This window comes from Gallinula chloropus (genome assembly GCF_964237585.1).
Source record: "Gallinula chloropus genome assembly, chromosome: 19".
NCBI classification, from domain to species: domain Eukaryota; kingdom Metazoa; phylum Chordata; class Aves; order Gruiformes; family Rallidae; genus Gallinula; species Gallinula chloropus.
In genome coordinates this window covers 871,250-890,250 of record NC_140104.1, presented here as the reverse complement: position 1 = coordinate 890,250, position 19,001 = coordinate 871,250, and the positions used below count along the sequence as shown (strand labels likewise).

Here is a 19,001-nt window from a genome sequence, read left to right as displayed (position 1 = left end):
GGCGGCTCTTCCCGCCCGCCCCTCTCCCGCGCCGGGCACGACGGGAGTTGTAGTCCAAGAAGGGGAACGCGGCGGCCGCTGACCCCCCTCCTTAGACTACAACTCCCATGGTGCCCCGCGCGAGGTGTTGGGGGGGGTGTAGACGGGTGAGGCGGGGCGGGGTGAGGCGGGAGGGGAGGGGGGGGTTGTGGTGGCCCGCGGCGCGCGCACAGCACCGGGTGCAGCCGCCGCCTCAGCCGCAGCAGCAGCCGCCGCCCGTTCGCCTTTCCTCCTCCTCCTCCTCCTCCTCCCGTTGTCCGCCCTTCCTCGCCCTCTCCCCTCTTTCCTCCCGAGGCTCCGCAGCTCCTCTTCAACCCTCGTTCTCTTTCCCCCCTCCCTTTCCCCGGCCCCGCGAAAGATGGTGGACCGCGAGCAGCTGGTGCAGAAGGCCCGGCTGGCCGAGCAAGCCGAGAGATACGACGACATGGCGGCCGCCATGAAGAACGTGAGTCCCGTCCCGCGTCCCGCCGCCCGGCCCCGAGCCCCCGCGGCCCCTGCGGGGCTGGGCGCTCGCGGCTCCCCCTCGCTCCCAGCCGGCTGGCCGGGGTCGGGATGGGAAGGGGGGGCGCGGGGTGTCCGTGTGTGTGTGTGAGCGGGGCCCCGGCCTCTCGCCGGTGCAGCCTTTTCGCCGTCCCCCCCCCCCCCGCCCCGGGCGGCTCCGGCCCTTGTGCCGCTCCCTTGTCCCGTTCCCTTTGCCTTTCCCCGCCCAGGGACACGCTGTTCTCTGCCGGCCCCAGTCGCTTGCCCTAGAGCCCCCCGCGCACCCCTCTGCTCTAGAGCCCCCCCATCCACCCAGCGCCACGCACCCCTCCGCTCTGGAGACCCCCACGCACCCCTCTGCTCTGCCCTAGAGCCCCCCACCCACCCGGCGCCACGCACCCCTCTGCCCTGGAGACCCCCACGCACCCCTCTGCTCTGCCCTGGAGCTCCCCCCGCTTCTGCCTCACACGCGTCTCTCCCCAGCACTGGAGCTCCCGCACATTCTCTGCCCTGTCCTGCAGCCCCCCTCTCTGCCCCCCCCCGCCTCTTCCGCCTGCCCTAGAGCCCCCCACCCTGCCCCACTCGTCGCCTCCCCACCCCATCCCTTCTTTCCCCCCACACCAGCCCCCCCCCCCCCCCCCCCGCCTGCCCCCATCCCCAGCGCAGGGGGCAGAGGAGCCAGCCCTGGGGTGTGGTGTTCCCCAGGGAGAGGGGGGCTGCCGAGCTCCATGCAGCAAGGCTGTGGGGAACCCCCGGGGTGGGGAGGGGTGGGTTGGGGGGGGTGTTGTGGGCACACCTCTCCCCGCTGCCGAAATACCCCCCATGACTCCCGTGCATCTCCTTCCCGCGTGCGGTCGGTGAGGCTGGTGTGTGCTCGTGACCCCAAAGATCAGGAGCCCTTTGGCTGCCAAAGCTCTTATTTTTACTGCACTTGGTTGGAGATTTATGAATTGAGTCATGTTGTATTCATTTCACGCTCTTAAAATAAAGACTCTGCATATAGCAGGCTGATCTGATTTGTGACACTGAACGCTCCCCTTCAATACTGACATTTTGACAATGTAAGAAGGGGAAAAAAAACATATCTCTGATCTGATCTTGCAAACAAAGCAATCGTGGGAGGCAGGATCAAGTCATTCCAGAAGATTCTGCATTTGTCATATTGCAGAGAGGCTAGACTGGGTGGAGGGAGGGAGGGGGTGCTTTAAAGGGGAAAACTGTGCTTTATGTTTGTCTTCTTAGTCAGGTCTGAACCTTTGCGAGGAGCTGGGGTGTCCTCCCTGGCTGATGGAGAGGGAATGCTGATCTGGGAATGTCGCAGTCTGCCGTGGGTGCAGCTCTGTTTGCCCATATTGCACCATTTTGTCAATAACCTTGCATTTATCAAGCAGGGAAAGCTGTCACAGCCTGAGAACGGGGAGGGAGGAGATGTCTTATCAAGGAATGAAATACGGATAATGGGAGCAAGATATTATCATATTAAACCAACTGGGCTGTTCCCCTGCTGCACTGTGGCTTTTACACCGTTTGCTGATCGCGACAGCTATTCATTTGAAAGCCCAGCCTGCTGTGTGAGCAGATCCTCCAGCTCATTTCCTACGGATAATGCAGCGGCTGTGACAAAGCCACCAGGGCTGTGCCCGGGACGGACGCACAGCCGCCTGGCAGCACCCCTGCCCGGCCAGCTTCCCCAGCCTGCCCCCCAGGCTGGGTGTCTGGACCAGGGGGGTCGCTGGGGGTTAGATATAAAATGGGGTTGGGTGGTTTTTTTTCCCTTTTAGCCCTTACTGGCCCTGGTGAAACAGTAACCCGGGGTAATGCTGCTTATCAGTCGCTGTGTAGTTTGGCCGTAAGAAAATGATTCACAGCGGGAGCGCTGACGCCTCCCAAAACAGCAAACAAAAGGCAGAGCTTTGTTCTTCCTTTCTGCTGCCCGAACCCGGCCTGTCCGGCGGTGATGGGCATGTCACACTCGCTTATCCCTGTCACCCTCCTCTGTGGTGCCCATCCCCCCCTCCCTACCCCCCCACCCCAATCCCCCCCCCCCTCCCCAAGCTCCGGTTGTGCGGGGAGGCTGATGACCTCGCACTCATTTCCGTAGCAACGCCTAGTGATGTCATACGCGATGGTCCAAGCTGCAATGCACCCAGGTGGTAGCAGAGAGCATGCAGCCTGCGCCTAGCTGAGGTGCTGCAGCAGCATTCCCCTGGTCGTCGCCGTTCTGTCTCCTGCTCTCTAAAGCTAGCTGCCCACCGCCGTGCCGCCTTGAGAAACGCCAGGCTGCTTTCCTGGAAAGCCTGGCGTGGTAACGGTGTGCAGGAAAGAGGATGGCTTCCCTGCAGCTTGGTCTTGCTGTTGTGTTTCAGTGGCTGTCTCATGGGTGGTGGCATGGAAGCCAGGCACGGCATCCGCAAGCCCCAGCCCTGCCTGCTCCAGAGCCTGTGCCCGATGGCTGGTTTCGTGGTTGGAAATGGGAATGGTGTACTGGAGCTCTTACTGTCTTCTATTCACCCAGTGCTGCTTGCCACGGTGTACTGGATCACAGCAGTTTCTTCCAAATATTATATATAATTTTTTATATATATAGTAAGTTCTAGAGCCTTCCTTGCATCAACTGCCAGTGACCAGTGCTCTTCACTGGTACATGTAATCGTGTCGCTGCTGCAGGAGCAGGACTGCTCCTTCAGCCCCCAAATGTGACAGGGTCACTGGAGCTTCCTGGTGAAGCCCAGCAGATGGTCCCCTCACCTGCCAGAGGGAGTGGAAGGGGGTGCCATACCTGGGCAGGGTGATGTGGCTGTGCCCAGGGTATGGCTACATGACCTTGGTCACGTCCCTTGTCACCTCAGCCCTCTCTGGGGCTACAGTTGGCCCTATAACGTGCTGGGGAGTGGGAAAGCTCCTGGCTGGTCCCTGGAGTGGTGGCTGTGTCTGCTGGCCATCAGGTAGACCTTGGGCTTGGCTCCCAAGCAGCATCAGCAGTTTCTTTCCTGGCTCCTGCCCTCTCTGGGGTTTGGCTGCCTGCAGTGCCCATGATTGCAGTGAGGTGCCTTTTATTGTCTGGTTCAGCTCCATGAAGATTTTACCGTCTGACCCAGCGCCAGGGCTGCGGATCGATATCCATTAGCTGAGGAGCAGCGATGCTGCTGGAGGCTTTTTGGAGGTGGAGCCCTGCCAAGCCCCTGTTGGGTGCTGCCTGGGGAACAGAGCACGTGCCCCCCCGCAGACCCTTAGGGCAGGGGGTCCTGCAGGTGAACACGCAATACAACTGCAGTAACCTTTACAGGAAAGAAGGTGCCTAAAAAGGGTGGGGGGAGGATCATTGCACTGCCCCTGCGTGTCATACGTGAGTTCTTGAGCTCACCTGAAGGTTCCCTGTGAGGGGAACATCTGGCAGCTTAACTTTGGGGACCCAGCATCTGCAGTGGGGCTGTGGCTGTGCTGCACGTGAGGGCCATCAGCACCAGAGGTGGGTGTGGAGAGGGGAACTGCTGGAATGCAGACTGCTGCTGCCCAGGGTTTAGAGACAGACAGCTACTGGTACAGCTGATTGTGGTTGTGGGTGGAGGAGGAGGAGGAGGGCAAGTGTGGGGAACCACAGGCCTTCCCTGGCAGGGGCCGTGTGGGCTTGGGCCGTGTCTCTGGCCAGGCTGACAGGCTCTCACCCTCCACAGCCTGTGACCAGGTTACTGCAGATAGCAGGCTTGCCCTTGGAAAGGCTGGGAGTAACACAGATACCAATCCCTGCTATCGGGGGAGTCCCAGGGGAGGGGAGCAGGGATGATTAGCTGCTTTCTGCTTTGGAGACAAAAGGGTGAGCTGGAAAGGCTTCTCCTGGAGTAGTGCTGGGCAGGCCATCTGTGATGGTAGGAAGGGAGCAAGGAGGATGAGCTGCTGTAGTAGCGCTTCCCAGGGGGCTGGGGAAGGCTTTTGGAGAAACCATTTCCAGTGCCAGGTGGAGAGGGTGCAGTGGCATCTAATGACTGCATCCATGCTCTTGTCGCTGCCCCTTTCGCAGGTGTCTCGAGCATGGTCTCCTGAGCCACCACAGCACGGGGCTGTGTGGCTCTCGTTGTGCTTCTTGACCTTCTTTTGCTCTTGCCCGTTGGCAGACTTGAGTGATGGGTGGGCATCTGAGACAGCACGGAGCAGGGCTTCTTTCCCAGAGGGTCACAGGGTTAGGGCAGGGTGGCTGCTGTCACCAGCTGCTGTCCTGCTGTGCTTCTGACCTCCTAACAGTCCACGGCCTGGGTTGTCCTTGTGTAAATCGGCCTCAGGACCTTGTGGCATTAGGCTGGCTCTTGAGCCATGGGCAGGTAGCAACAGGCCCTGTATGCCAGTCCAGTGGGCAGCACACATACCAACTGTGCTAACTGGTGAGGCTTCAGCAGCTCAAGAGCAGAAATTTCCTTCAAGCTCCTGCTAAGTCGACATCTACAGGCTTTAGGACAAGCCATCTTAGGATGGAAGACCATCCTAGGTTTCCCTGAGTTGGCCAAGTGTAACAGCCAGGTGTGGATTTCATTAGAAATAGCTCTTTTTTTAGCTGAACAGAAATTATCTGGAGGCTGTGACAGAGAATGTAGCTGTTGAATCCTCTGCAGATATCTGGGGTAGATGGAAACAGTGATGCTCTTGGGCAGGGGCTTTCCAAGAGCCCTTAAATGTTTTGGGCTTAGCCAGCAGAACTTTGGGGGGGTGGCTAGCTGTGAAGGTGCAGAGAGGGAGTTGCCATGCTTTTTTCCTTGTGGTGCTTCTTGCAGATAAAGATGGCTGGCTCACAGGAGATGGGGGCTTGGGGGGGTGGAGGATGTGTTTGGAATGTCAAATGAACTTCATAATATGTATGGACAAGCCCTACCTGCCCGATCTTTGTTCTCCAGCTGATCCCAAAGTTGCTTTCTGGAATAAGGAACTGTATTTGTGCAATGGTGATGTGAACTCAGGCTTGCTAGAAGCTATTTAAGGGCAACCACAGCACTGCAGCTCCAAGTGGTCTCTGAATAGGACATTTCTGCACCTCTGGAGCACGTGCACTTGCTTCTTGGTGTCTCACCTGAACTGGGCAGTCTTGTTTGGCGTCCTCTTAACAGTTCCCATGAACATACTGGATGGTGCTCACAGCAGAAATGAGGGGCTGTCCAGATAACTGTGTTGTATCCTTCTCCCTCCTCTGCCCATCCCTTCTGCACTGGGTATTACTGGGCTGCTTTGTTGTAAGCTGTTTCCATTCTTGTGCCTGGGCCAAGAGCAGTTAGAGCTGGTCAGGAGTGTGGTCAGCTTGGCTCTGTGGGTAGGAGTAAGAGCAGTCTGATGGTCCCCCATGGCCCATGAGGAGACCTGGACTAGACCAGGGGGTTGTTCCCACGCTGGTGGGTGACCCCAGCCCCTTTGCAGTCGTAATGACAAGGATTTCCAGAGCCTGGCATTTCACTGCACCATTCCATACTGGGGTGCTTGGAAGAAGCACAGTTAGGGCTGAGATGAAGAAAGATGCCTCTGTGGTCAGGTTGGTGCAGAGATGGGGGACTCCAGCTGAACCACAGAGCTGCTCTTCTGCCTCCTGCTGAAATGCTGGGGTGGGGTGGTTCGTGCCGTTTGGGAGAGCCAGAGCTGTGCCCACAAAGGGCCTCTGCAAGTGCAGAATGTGCCTGGTGGGAGGTTTGTCAGCTTGTGTGGTCAGGGGCTGCTGCTGTGGTGGGACTGGTGACTTAACCTTGGGTTCAGTAAATGCTCTGGGATAACATAATGCCTACCTGGGTGTTGTGGAACTGCAGATTTGGGCCAGGTGAGGCGTGGAGCCCGTGGATCTTCATGCCACAAGGCATCAGGAAAGATGACATGTGCTTGTCACCGTTTTGATTGACGCATAGCTGGAGTTAGGAATTGATCCCTGTGACTCCCGAGGAGACAAGCAGCAGCATGTCTCTGGGTGCAGCTGATGGAGCAGGGAACCTCCGTGGTGTGTCACACGTCGGGGAGGTTACAGTGTGTGAGCTCTGCAGCTGAGCTCCTCAGCTTCCATTTTGAGCAGCTCCACGCTAAGTAAACCATGTGTAAATGGATGCATGGAAAGCTGTGTGCAGGGGTTCCTGTTCAGGAAAAAGACATGATCCAAGGTTTTGTGTGTCCAGCCACCGATGCTTGTGTGACCAGCTGGTTCTTGGGTAGTGGCTTTGAGCTCAGCCGTGTCCTTAGATGCTGAGCACTGCTGGGCTCGTGGGTGCTGCTTCTCTCCCTTGGCAGAGGTGAGTAGTGTGTTGGGAGCTCAATGCCCATCTGGCAGGGAAGAGCAAAAAGCAGTGTCAGAGCTAGCTGCTTGGTGGGTCCTGGCCAGACACCGGGCTGTTGAGGGGCAGGTACAGAGGAAGAGGAGGTTGGGAAATGCCTGCGGTCTGGGAGTGACAGTGAAAAATGAGTGTGTAGGGAAATAGCTGCAGCACACAGCAGGGTGAAACAGGACTGGCTTCCCTAGAATTCCTCCACTGGTGGCCTTGAGAGGATACAGGCATCGCCCTCTGCTCCACTGTGGCCATGTGGTGCAGGGCTTTGGTTGTCCCTGGGTAGCTGCTGTACCCTTGGTGCTTCCAGGCAGCTTCAGTGCCCTGCAGCTCAAGAGAGCGTTTCCCAAGGCTCTGTTACCAGTGTTTTTGTGTTAAGTGGAGTCAGATTAGACCCTCTTTTCTTTGCTGTTCAGGCCTTCATTGCTATCTTTGCTACAAAGATGACTAACCTGGCCTGTCCTTGGCTGAAGTCTCCCTCCCTCCTATTAGATACACGTGACTGAAGGCAAATGGCAATTAGATGTCTGGAAAGCAAAAATGTTGTGAGAACAGTAGCAAGTGTTTTCTGCATTCCTTTCTGCAAGCGATGGGCACTGCTGGAAAGCACCTGCTAAACCCAAGGGGAAGTAGCTGTGAAGATACGGTGGGTTTGTCTTTCAGCCTCCAAGACCTTCAGCCTGGCTTCAGGTCAGATAAATAGCCACGGCCGGTCTCATGCCGGTGCTGGTTAGATAAACAGCTCTGCCGAGGCTGCCAGGCTCTGCCAGTGCAACTGCAGGTCTTTGCAGATGGGGGAACTCTCCTTCCTCCCCCCATGCAGGCCAAGTGGCTCTGTGGGAACCCATCCCCAGCTTGCACTGCGTGGGTGTGGGAGGACCCTGCACGCTGTGCGAGGCTCTGGTCTGCACAGAGCTCTGTGCTGGCATTGCTGAGGTCCCTCCTGAGCACCGCTTCCGCCTCCTCCTGCCTTCCCCTCCCTGAAAGCAGAGCAGGCTTGGAGCAGCTGTGGAGGACTTCACAGATCTGCACTTGGTCTGCAGTGAGCAGGAAAGGGGAAGGATGTGGACCCGCAACCAGCTGTGGGGTTGGTGTGACTTGGTGGTGCATCATCTCCTTCTCTGGGCACGGGCAGTGCTGTTACAGACAGCCTGCTCTTGTTCCTTCCCCTGGCTGCTCCATCTAATGGGCAAAGTCCCTCCTCCCGTCCTAAAATGAAGGAAAAAGGTGACAAAAAGACTTCAACTTTTTCCCCCTCCCCCATTTAAGAGGCTGGACCCCTCTCTCCAGAGTCCAGACTTCGAGATGCTGAATTCCTGGCTCTGGGTGGGGAACCTGCCTCGGGGAGGAGCCCGGCAGCAGGATGGCTTTGTCCAGCTTCTCCGATCGCACAATGGCCACAAGCCTGAGCTGCTGCATCTCTCCAGCCCCTCCGGTGGGCTGGGACCTGCTGGGGCTGGTGGAGTGCAGGGCTTGATGTCCACCCAGCAGCCTCACCCTGGCTGCAGTGCTGGTTTGCTGGAGATGCTCAGAAATGGTAAATTCTGGAAAAGTGAGCTGAAATGATGAGGCAGCAATCCTTGGGCTGCAGGAAACACTGAGGCTGTCTCTCAGCAGCAGTGCCTTTGTGTATCCAGTGAAACAAAAGCCTTTGTCTGCCTACTTAAGTACGAACTTCCCCCAGTCTTAGGTCTTTCTGTTCTAACTGGGATTTACTCACATCTCAGGAATGACCCAGAACATGCCCAGTTAGGGACTGAACAAACCTGGGGTTTGGCCCAAAACTGGTGAGGTAGTGACCAGGGGCAGTGCATTAGTTAATAGTAGTAGGGGAGTAACCAGAGAACATGTCACTGGTGACGGCATGAGATTCCCTTAAAGTGATCCCCAGATTAGGGATTAGAGTACTTACTGGTTTTCTTCCGTAAAGGAGAGGTTAGAATTGAGTCAGGCCATGGGAGTCTGCGGCAGCTGCGCTGGGACCTACGCAAGTCTGCAGGGACTCAAAGTACAAAACATTCCCTAATTGTTTGCAAATTCCCTCTGATCTTACTGGATGGGTTGGCTTGCTTGGGATGTATCTCTGCTTACGTACCAGGCAAAGCTACTTGGCATGCCAGGGCTTCTGATTCCTCTCTGAGATGGTGTCAGCACAGCTCTAGAAAAACACTGGTGAGAAGCCTCAGCCTGGGCGCTTAACGAGGCTGCTGATGGACACGTTATTTGGACAGTTGTGGTGCTCTGCAGCACAAAGTTTATTAATAGCAATTGGAGAAGCTGTTGCTGTGCTTTATGCTAATGGACCTGCTGTAGGAGATCTGCGCCTGTAAAAGACTAATGCTTAGCATTCAGCAGTGAATGAGAACTAGGAGAAGATTAACAACCTTTGATTTACACCCAGCTGAGGAAGGCAGTGGAGCTTTGCCTGTTTATGCTGTTGGGCTTCGTTAAGGTGGGATGAATATTTCATTACCTTGAAGTTGGGAGCTTGGCTTCTTGTGCTTGGTGGTGTCAAGACGTCTGCGCCTGAGGGGCTCTGTCACCTGTGATGAACTGAGATCAAATCTGTGGTTGTAGTCCCTTGGGCTTCAAGAGAGGGCTGGAAGAAGATGGCTGGAGCCAGGCAAGTGTACTTAATTCCACAGTCAGATCTAGAATAGTAAAGTCACCCTCCTTTTAATTTAAAATTGGCTGCAGCGCTCCAGAAAGCTGCCAGAGCAAAGAGTTGACTTTCTGTTCCACAAGTTCGTTTAAGAAATTAAAAAACAAACTCTCTGTTAGAGGTCTGTAAGATCAAGCCTGAAATCCCTCAAGCAGTGGGAGGGGAAAGTACATCTGGAGGAATAATCACCTCACTCACTGATGCAGAAATTAAACCTGTCATGGAGCTGGCATGCTGGAGTCCACCTGGGTGTTCTGGAAAGTCTCTTGCTTAATCTGGTAAAACACATTTCAGACACTGCAAGGAACTGCTGGTTCTGCAGACCAGAAGATCTAGAGCAAAAATCTTACTGGTTTTTTAATATATATTACCAGAATCTTGCCTTGACACACACCAAGCGGACTCTCCCTAAGTGTTTGGTAATGACATGAAGCAGTTAAGAACTCGGGCAGGGGGTGTTGGCATGGTGGCAGCTTCTCCTGTTTCATCCTGCTGGAGCAGTAGCAACGCCTGTTCCATGCAGGAGGAACCCCTCAAGCAGCCAAGGGTTGCCCAGTTCATCCTGCTCCAGCAGACTTGGGAGCAGGCTCCCTCAAGCAGCCAGAACTTGCACTCAGCCTTTCCTGGGCTGTCCTGCCCATGGCACGTTGTCCCTCTTCACCATTCAGCTCAGTGGAGCTCGTGGGTGCAGCATACCAGTGTCATTTTTTGAGCCCCTGATTAAGGACAAGCATCTCCTGGGAAGATTTGATGATCTGGTGGCAGGGTACTTACTGCCTGGCAGTGGGGCTGGAGGTGAGCAGGGAAGCACTAAGATCAGAGCCAGATTAGTACTCTTAGAAGCTGTGAGGTAAGTCTTTAAGCAGCTAATGCTTCCAACAGCACTAAACACCCTCCCCACATGGTTCATTTATCAAGTCTGTCCCTGCTTTATGTGCTGGAGTCCCTGAAGTCTGCCTAGGTTGGTTTTGGTTTGCCGTATGCTGGAGGTACAAAAATAGTCTTCCCCTATGCTGACCACGTCTTAAGACTCTAGAAAAAGTCCAGTGGTCATCCCATGGATGGCTGCTTCAGCTGATAAGCCTGTGAGTGGATGGACTTTCTGAAGAAAAGAATGAATAGAGGAAAAAAAAAAAATCAAGTCTTTAAACATGCACAGAGGTGCTGTTGAGGAAAGAGCTGCAGTTCCTCTTCAGGAGCTTCTCAACTGGGACCTGGAGGAGCTTGCCACAGTCCAGAAGAGCCTGTAGAAATTGCTGAATTGTTGTTCTCCTTTCAAAAGGATCTACCCTGAGCTCCTAAAACTCAGGATGCTGCAGGAGCACATCTGAGCTCCCGAGGCAGTGGCATGCTGCAGCACCGATCTTCCACTTGCTTGGCAGGGAGCAGGCTGGATAATCCAAGGCCGGATTGCTCCCCAGGCCGTGGAGTGACAGAGCAGGGTGGTGAGCCTGGGCAGATGCTAAGGTGCTTGCAGAAATGCAAAAGTGGGCAGATGATGCTTGCCAGCCTGACAGATCCTGGGGAAGGAATAGCTTGGCGTCCCTTCTGTTGCTTTGTAGTTAGCAGGCAAAGGTGCTGGCACCCCATCTGCCAGGGAGGGTGAGGTGGGCCCTGAGTGACAGCGCTCCAAATGCTGGGGCTGATGTGGTTCGACTCGTTGCTTTCTCCATCTGGTGGCAGGAAGGCATTGGACCAACAGAGATTGATTGTTTGCCCCAAGGGTTTTGATGGTAAAGAGGCAGCTGGTGGCACCACGACAGTGGAACCAGTTGTGCTGGGGCCGGTTTTCATCTCGCTTGCTAGGCTGTCCTTGGGTAAGGCTGACAGGAGCCGGGCTGTTAAGAAGGAAGGCAAGGAATTAAAATCCAAGGTCTTACTCAAAGAGCAGATGCTCTCATAGGAGCAGCTCCCTGCTGCAGGCTGTGCAGGGCTGATTCAGAAACCGTGTGCAGGGTTGAATGAACCCATGAAGCCCGTGCAGGGATTGTTCCTTCCGGCTGGTTGTGGCCGTGTGTGCTCTGGGTTGCCCTCTGCCAGCTCAACAGCCGTGGCAGATCACAAGGTCCAGCGCCGTGCCTGGGAGCCACGTAAAGAGGGCAGGCGGATGGTACCTTGTGCCCCCCTTATCTCAGATGCTGCAGCAGAAGCTGGCAAAGCCAATCGGTCGCACCCAGGTGCTCTGCAGCAGGAAGAACTTGAGCCGTTGGACCAAATGCTGGGGCTGCAGCCCTGCAGATAAGGGGTGGTGCTTGAAATGCTGCCACCACATGCAGAATGGGAACATCTCCGAGCTCTGCTCTTGTCACTTGTCACTGGCTTTCTCGCCTTGGCTCCCCTATGACCTGCAGGAATGACTCAAGCAGCTGAAACCTGCTTTTTCTCTAGCTGAAATCCATCAGAGCCAGACCGAAACTGAGGTAGATCTGCCGGCTCCAAGGACCCATCAGACCTGTGTGTAGCACGATGAAATTCACTTTGGTTTAAGCAGGTGTCAAGCTGCAGAGGCCAATGAAATCACCGAGCTCTTGGTTCTCACATCTCCCTTCCAGTTTGAAGACTGTGTCTTGGGTGGTTCAAAGTCACCCTAAAGAATAAAGGCTGCAGAGTGGGATAAAAGCAGCTGCTAAACACAGGAGCCTGCAGGAGCTCTAATCGGCGTCTGGAGTGCCTGAGAAGCCTCTGAGACCCAGTTATGCCACAAGCAGTAGGCAGTCTGTCTGTGCAGACACTGGTCCTTGGCACACTGGGAGCGATTGGAAACACAATGGCAGAGCAGCCCCATGTGCCTTCAGCTGCTGTCCTGTGATGAGAGCCAGCACCTCCAGCTTAAAAATGGGAACTAGCATACCAGTATTCATAGTGAAACAGTCACAGGAGCCAGCAGAGGGGAACTAACTTCTGCCCACAGCCTGCTTGTGCTGCTCGGGTCTGCTCCGAAATGAGAGGAAGGGCTCAGCCTGCAGCCTAAAGTCCCTTGGCCAGGCTGAGATTAAACGTGAGCAGAGGGGACAGCGGGAGGGGGTCAGTAAGGAGGGAGGTTTGACTTCCATTTTGGAAGTAGGACGCTGGGGAGAAGGCTAGAGTGCAGGGAAAAAGACCCAGATCACTGAAACCTGGTGAGGTTGAGATTTAGGTCTGGTTTAACACACGCCTACTTTGTGTCAAAGTAGGACAGTGCTTAAGAAAAGCATCTTCCCAACTGCTGCGATGGTGTCATAGGGCAGCTTGCTCTGGGGCACACAAGGAGAAGCTGCTCTTGACTAAGTTGTGTGACATCTAGTCGTGACTGTAATCAAAGTCACCAGCTAATGGTGACAATTTGATGTGCTTGAGGGCAGCCATCCCCTGGGAAGAGTGAGATGGAGACAGAAACACCAGGCAGTGTCTCTGGCATGTCACTTCCAAAATGACATCACTTGGGCTGCTGAAGATAGCCTGGTGATGGAGTCCCACCATGGGACAGCAGCTAGAGATGGGGGGGAGACAGTCACAGCATCGTACAGAGTCACAGAAGCGTAGGGGTTGGAAGGGACCTCTGGAGATCATCTAGTCCAGCCCCTCTGCTAAAGCAGTCCTGGGTGCCTGTCAGCTGCTCGAGCCTGAAGGGCTGTGTGCTGGTTGCTCCCGTTGCTGGTGGCTTCAGACCAAGTAAGAGCTTCAGTGGTGGGGACTTCTGGTCAGGGCGTTATTCCAGAAGCACATTTGCCTTTTAAAAACTGAAACAGAAAAGGGGACCTTCAGGCCAGACCTCAGCATGACTAACAGGCTGCATGTGCAGGAGAGCGAGGCAGTGCTAGGGCTTCTCTTGAGAGGGGACGTGGTGACGTGGTGCAGAAGCTGTAGATAGAACAGAGGAGACAAGTGCTGAGGAGGAGATGCCTGTTGTTTATCGTGGTGGAGTGGAGCTGTGGTGGGGTCCAAAAGCTGTTCTCAGTGGACTGCTAATGGTTCTCATGGTTCTCACTCCAGTGAAGCTTGGCCCCTTTGTGGATGTCTGATGTCTTCTGGGATCAGGATCTTTCTTAGGCAACTGGTACAGCAAGCGTTGAGGCTTATAATGTGGATTAAACTGTCAAATGCTGATGGTTTTCCCCAGGGAAGACTCTCTGGGTCTGCCCAGCTTGCTCTGCTGCATGCTTTAAGATAAGACATCAAAGCTAGGTAGCAGCCATAAATGATGGCACTTAGTTATAAAACTAAATGAAAATCCATGTCTGTGAGGATAAATAGGTAAAACTGAATCATGTGATGGATCTCCATTGCAGCTACTGAAGGGCCCTCAAAAATGATTATTTCATGATGTACTCAGAGATGATTGCTGCAGACCTACTGATGCGAGGCGAGAAGTGGAGGACAAGAGCCCTGGGATTAGCCCTGTGAGCAGGTCTCCCCCACAGGGCTCACAAAAGCCTGCTAATTAGGAAGCTTCTGGAAAGACAGCACAGTAAGACCAACCCTTAGGCTCTTGGAGAGCATGGATTTGATGTGAGGGGCAGGTAAAGTATCGCATGCTCCCTGGCTTCTCTGTGTCAGTCTGAACCTTCCCCTGGCTGCAATGTGATCCTTGGGCATGGTGGGAGCCTGCCAGGTTTAGGACAGGGTGCAAAGTCAGAGCTCACAGCTGAGGTAGAGAAATTGGAAGAACCTTCTCCAGAACTGTGCTGCCCCTGAAGAGCAGTGTTGCAAATCAGAGGGCTTTGGTTCGTGCAAACCTCTGGACTCTCAAGCAGTAGAAACCCTGAACTTCCAGTATTTGTTGTCCAACAGGAACTGTTGGATTTTCCCTGTGGCTTTAGGGTACCTGAGTTTTGGTGGCGCAGACACAGCACCCTGAAAGGCTGCAGGAACTGGTGAGACTGGATCTTGGCAGCGTCCTTGAGCTTGGTGATGGAGCATGCCTCCAAGCCAAAGCCCAGTGGCTTTTTATATAATAGCTACAAGACTTGGATCTGTTGAGCTTCCAGTTGCCTGAGCACATGCACTTGCTGTTGTGCTCAGCTTTTTATGCCACATGTAAGGCTGGACAGCATTTCAGCTGTGTGTGTCTCCTGCCCACCCCACCCTCTGAGCTGCAGGGGCATGAGGGTGAAACGGGGCAGGACTGGGATTGGCAGCACGAGTTTCTCCTCTCTCTGCTGTCAGGCAGGGAAGTAAATCTCCAAAAGAACAGATCTGTGGAGAGCAGATAGGTTGATGACTTTGTGTCTCTGTGCCTAGCCTTCTCAATGCCACACTGAGGTTTTTCTTGGGATGCTTGAAGCCACTGGCTTCATGTAACAGTGCTGGGAATGGCACCAGGGGATGCTCTTCTGTATGTGAGGGTGCTGCTCCTGTAAGGGAGGTGAGACCCTGCTGGGGGTCAGATTTGAGAAGGGGAAGGGTTCTGGTAACATGAATCAGGGTGCTGGAAATGAACAATGGCAGAAGTTCTCTGAAGGGACTTGCAGAGTGACCACTGCAGTCTCACCCAGGCCTTACCCATGTGCCATCATGGATGGAACTCGCTTTGCCCTGGCATCCTGCAGCGTGAGGAGGAGTCAGCGCCTGGCTGGCTGCAGGCTTACAGCCCAGACCCGCAGCCACTGGCCAGGTTGCAGCAGCGCAGTCCACGCCGCAGGGCAGAGCGGTGTGGTGGGCACGCAGCGGGCAGCGGCTCAGCTGCAGCTCTGAGGTGTGGCAGGCAGGCTCTGGCACACCAGGGGCAGGGCTGACGGCCGCTCTCAGAGGCAGCTTAACCTGGGCTGCGTCTTTGCCCCATTCCGGTGACTCCAATAAGGCAGCTGAGCGTGCCCTTGCTGTCTGGTGTCCGGTGTCCTGGGCACCGTGTACTTGCTTCCTGCTGGGAATGCAGAGCCAGATGGTTTTTCATCCTGTCTCTCCCTCAGCTCAGCTGCAAACTGAGATGCCTGTGGGACTGCAGCCTCTCCTAGTGCTGAGGGATGCAGTCCCTGGCTCTGGCTGTGTTACACCTTCACCATTTCTCTGCAGTGCTTGACCTTACTGGGAGGCGAGGCACTGCTGGGAAGCAGTTAGGTGGTTAACAAGGCTTCCCTTCTGCTTTGGTAAGTTCCCCATGAGCTCCCTGGAGGAATCTGCTTTCTCCACAGGTGTACTTCCATCTGTCAGCAGCTTTGTTGCAAGGATTTTGACAGGCAACTTTCTTCTGTAATCCTTAATAGCTTTGAATTTCGAATGTTTATGGCAGAGCTAATCCTACAAAACTCCCTGTAGTTTTAATAAATCTGTCCTCCAGCAAGACTCTTCTGGTGAGAAGAGGCAAGTCTATGTCTTTCTGCAGTGATAAACATCAGCAGGCTCAGCTGTGGGGCAGCTTTAGTCACCTGCTTGGTCCACACTTAAAACTGGTATCTGCTCAGAGAGTGTCTTGCTAAAAGCAAGACAGCATGTGGTTGTCAGGACAGAAAGCTGCTGGGGTCAGCCGGTCTCCTGTCTGGCTGTCGATGCTGGGTGCTGTGTTCACAGCCGGGAGGTAAAAGGCCAAGTCAGGCTGAGTGTTGTGGGTATGTCTAGTCCCACTTCCCTTGCTCAAAGCAGGGCAGCTTAGATGGGATGAGACTCTGAGTAACCTGACGAAGCTTCGAGTATCTCCAGGGATTGACAGTCCATAGGCTCCAGGGCAGGGGGATGCTGTCACTGTGCTCTGTATCTTTCAAAGGTGGGTTTGACCTCACAGTGTCTTTAATTCGTGTTTGTGCAGGTGTCGCTTAGAGGGAAGAATGAATGGAGTCATTTTGAAGCTCGGTCCTCTAGACATGCAGAGAGGCAGAGACCTCTGAACTTGGAGCGCAGGGCGGGCTGGGAGCAGTCTGTGAACAACTTGCCAGGGAGGTTTGTCGCAGGCTGCGTGCAGGGCTGAGCCTCCGCCCCAGGAAGCGGCGTATGGCAACACCCAGGGCTGTGCGGTCAAGCAGCTGCCGCGGGCTGGCTGGGCGAGGGGCGATGGAGGTTACTCCGAGGCACCGGGAGCTGCTGGGTGGCCCGGACGTCACGCACCCTGCTCACCTTGGGGCGTGAAGGCTGGGAGCTGCCTTGGCACGCTGCCCCCTGCACCTTGTCCTGCATCGGTGGCCATGGCTCATGGCCACGGGAGATCCTGCCTCTCGAACGTGACTCCCGTTTCCCTGCCCCCCGTCCATCTGTGCTGCGTGGCACAGGAGGCAGTTGTGCCTGGCTTGCACAGCCAGACCCTCCCCTGTGTGGAGACGGTTTGTGCTTCCCTGCCAGGCCTTGGGCAGCTCCTGGAGCAGCACAGGCCTGCACAGTGCTGGGCAGTGGGGGTGGAGGCTCTTCTTGCTGCCTCTGCCTCAGAGAAGGGAGTGGAGGGGGTCTGGGTCAGTGTCCCACTTGCTGTGTGGGAGGCTAAGGTGTAGCTGTGGCTTGATTTTGGGAGCAGACATTCAGGAGAGCTGTGAGTGGCAGTGGATCTTGCTGGAGTGAGCGAGTCATAAGCAAGGTATAAGCAAGCGTATGCTGGTGTCAGCAAGGGTGAGTCATTGCAGGGCCCTCAGATGAGGTCCTGGGCTGGACCATCCTGCCTGCCCCTTCCCACATGAGCCTTTGGCCTCCTGATCACCGCCATAAACGTGGTTATCTAGGCCCAGAACAAACCTTGTCCTTGAAACGCTTGTGAAAATGACTCAGTGTTTGCAGAAGCCTTTCACATCCAAACCATTACCTAATCCTCATGAGGAGCGATTTCTGAGGGGAGCCTTACGGCCCCTGCTCTGCTGGCCTGCTTCCCAGGTGGCCAAACAGGAGGAGGGGGGCTGGGGGAGGTGAGCCCCCAGGAAAGGAGACACCAGCAATACCCAGGCTCTTGAGACCACCTGAGCAGCTGTGTGGAGCAGCCTGGCTGCTCCAGTGTCCTGCACCTGCTCCAAGGGCGCAGAGACCCACGGACAGGGCACAGCATGGAGACAAGGGGGGGTGCGAGCCCTCCCCCAGCTGCCTGCTGCCCGGGAGGCAGGGCAGCTGGTGCCGCGGTTGGCCGCCTGCCTTGCTCCTGCTGAAGGTGCCGCCTGGGTGGTTTCAGCCAGCAAGAGGGCTGCAGGAGCTGGGATGAGATGATCGCAGTGTCAAGTGTGACACTTCCCAGCGAGCAGAGCAGCCGGGCTGGCGTTCGGCAGCCGCTCGTGAGACGGCTCAGTGTGCTCTCGGCCCCGTAATGCCCCCGCTGCGGCGGCGTGCGGGGCAGGGAGAGGAGCCGTGCTGTGTGTGCACCCTCAGCAGAGCACTTCCCTGTGGGGTGGCCACGCTCCTGCCGCCTGAGCTGCCCAGCCCTTATCTGCACAGCTGCAGCTGTAACGTGAAGGTCTAACATGCTCTTCAGGGGAGTGGAAACACCCCGAGCTGCTGTGGTGTTGTTAATCCCTGTGGCTAGCTCATAGCCCCAGGCCATCTCCACCCTCTTGCTTTGACTGTCCCTCTCCTCTCCATCTCAAAGCCAACGCAGGTGAAAGGCAGCTCTATTTTAGAGGATTTCTCTCATTCTAGAAAACGCTGATCATCTAGGAGATGGAGACTACCTCGAATGACACACCCTTTTTGGTGGGCAACCAGACCACAGGGCCGTTTCCCAGCCAACTCCTGCTGGGATGGGAGTGGGCGCTGGATGACGAGCGGGACTTTGAGCCTTCTTCCATGTCTCACTAGAGATGTGAGGGAGCACCCAAACGCGTGATGGGAACGTGGAGTGGCTGGGGCTTAACCCGAGTGTCTCTGTCCTCTCTCCTTCTCTCTGTGCAGGTGACAGAGCTGAACGAGCCTCTGTCCAACGAAGAGAGGAACCTGTTGTCCGTCGCCTACAAAAACGTGGTGGGGGCGCGGCGTTCCTCTTGGCGAGTGATCAGCAGCATCGAGCAGAAGACCTCTGCCGATGGCAATGAGAAGAAGATCGAAATGGTGCGTGCCTACCGCGAGAAGATCGAGAAGGAGCTGGAAGCGGTGTGCCAGGATGTGCTGAGCCTGCTGGACAACTACCTGATCAAGAACTGCAGCGAGACGCAGTACGAGAGCAAAGTCTTCTACCTGAAGATGAAAGGGGACTATTACCGCTACCTGGCCGAAGTGGCCACCGGAGAGAAGAGGGCGACCGTGGTGGAGTCCTCGGAGAAGGCCTATAGCGAAGCCCATGAGATCAGCAAGGAGCACATGCAGCCGACCCACCCCATCCGGCTCGGGCTGGCGCTTAACTACTCGGTTTTCTACTACGAGATCCAGAACGCGCCGGAGCAGGCCTGCCACCTGGCCAAGACGGCCTTCGACGACGCCATTGCCGAGCTGGACACCCTCAACGAGGACTCCTACAAAGACTCAACGCTCATCATGCAGCTCCTCCGCGACAACCTAACGCTCTGGACGAGCGATCAGCAAGACGACGACGGTGGAGAAGGCAACAACTAGACCCCCCCGATGGACTGGCAGCCGCACGCTGATGCTAACTACTGCAGTCTTTATTTTTTTCCCACGAGTCGGGGGGGGGTCAGGGGTGGGGGAGGGAAAGGGAGGGGACACCT

At 55.6% G+C, this 19,001-nt stretch overlaps 1 protein-coding gene across 1 annotated transcript; it reads left to right on the top strand.

The window, feature by feature from the left end:
* Nucleotides 1–229: 229 nt before the first annotated feature.
* On the top strand, nt 230–18,948 carry YWHAG (tyrosine 3-monooxygenase/tryptophan 5-monooxygenase activation protein gamma). Its single transcript, XM_084273163.1, has 2 exons — nt 230–484; nt 18,232–18,948. The coding sequence occupies exons 1-2, from the start codon at nt 398–400 to the stop codon at nt 18,886–18,888; spliced, it is 744 nt and encodes a 247-aa protein (XP_084129289.1). The 5' UTR covers nt 230–397; the 3' UTR covers nt 18,889–18,948.
* The last annotated feature ends 53 nt before the right edge of the window (nt 18,949–19,001 follow it).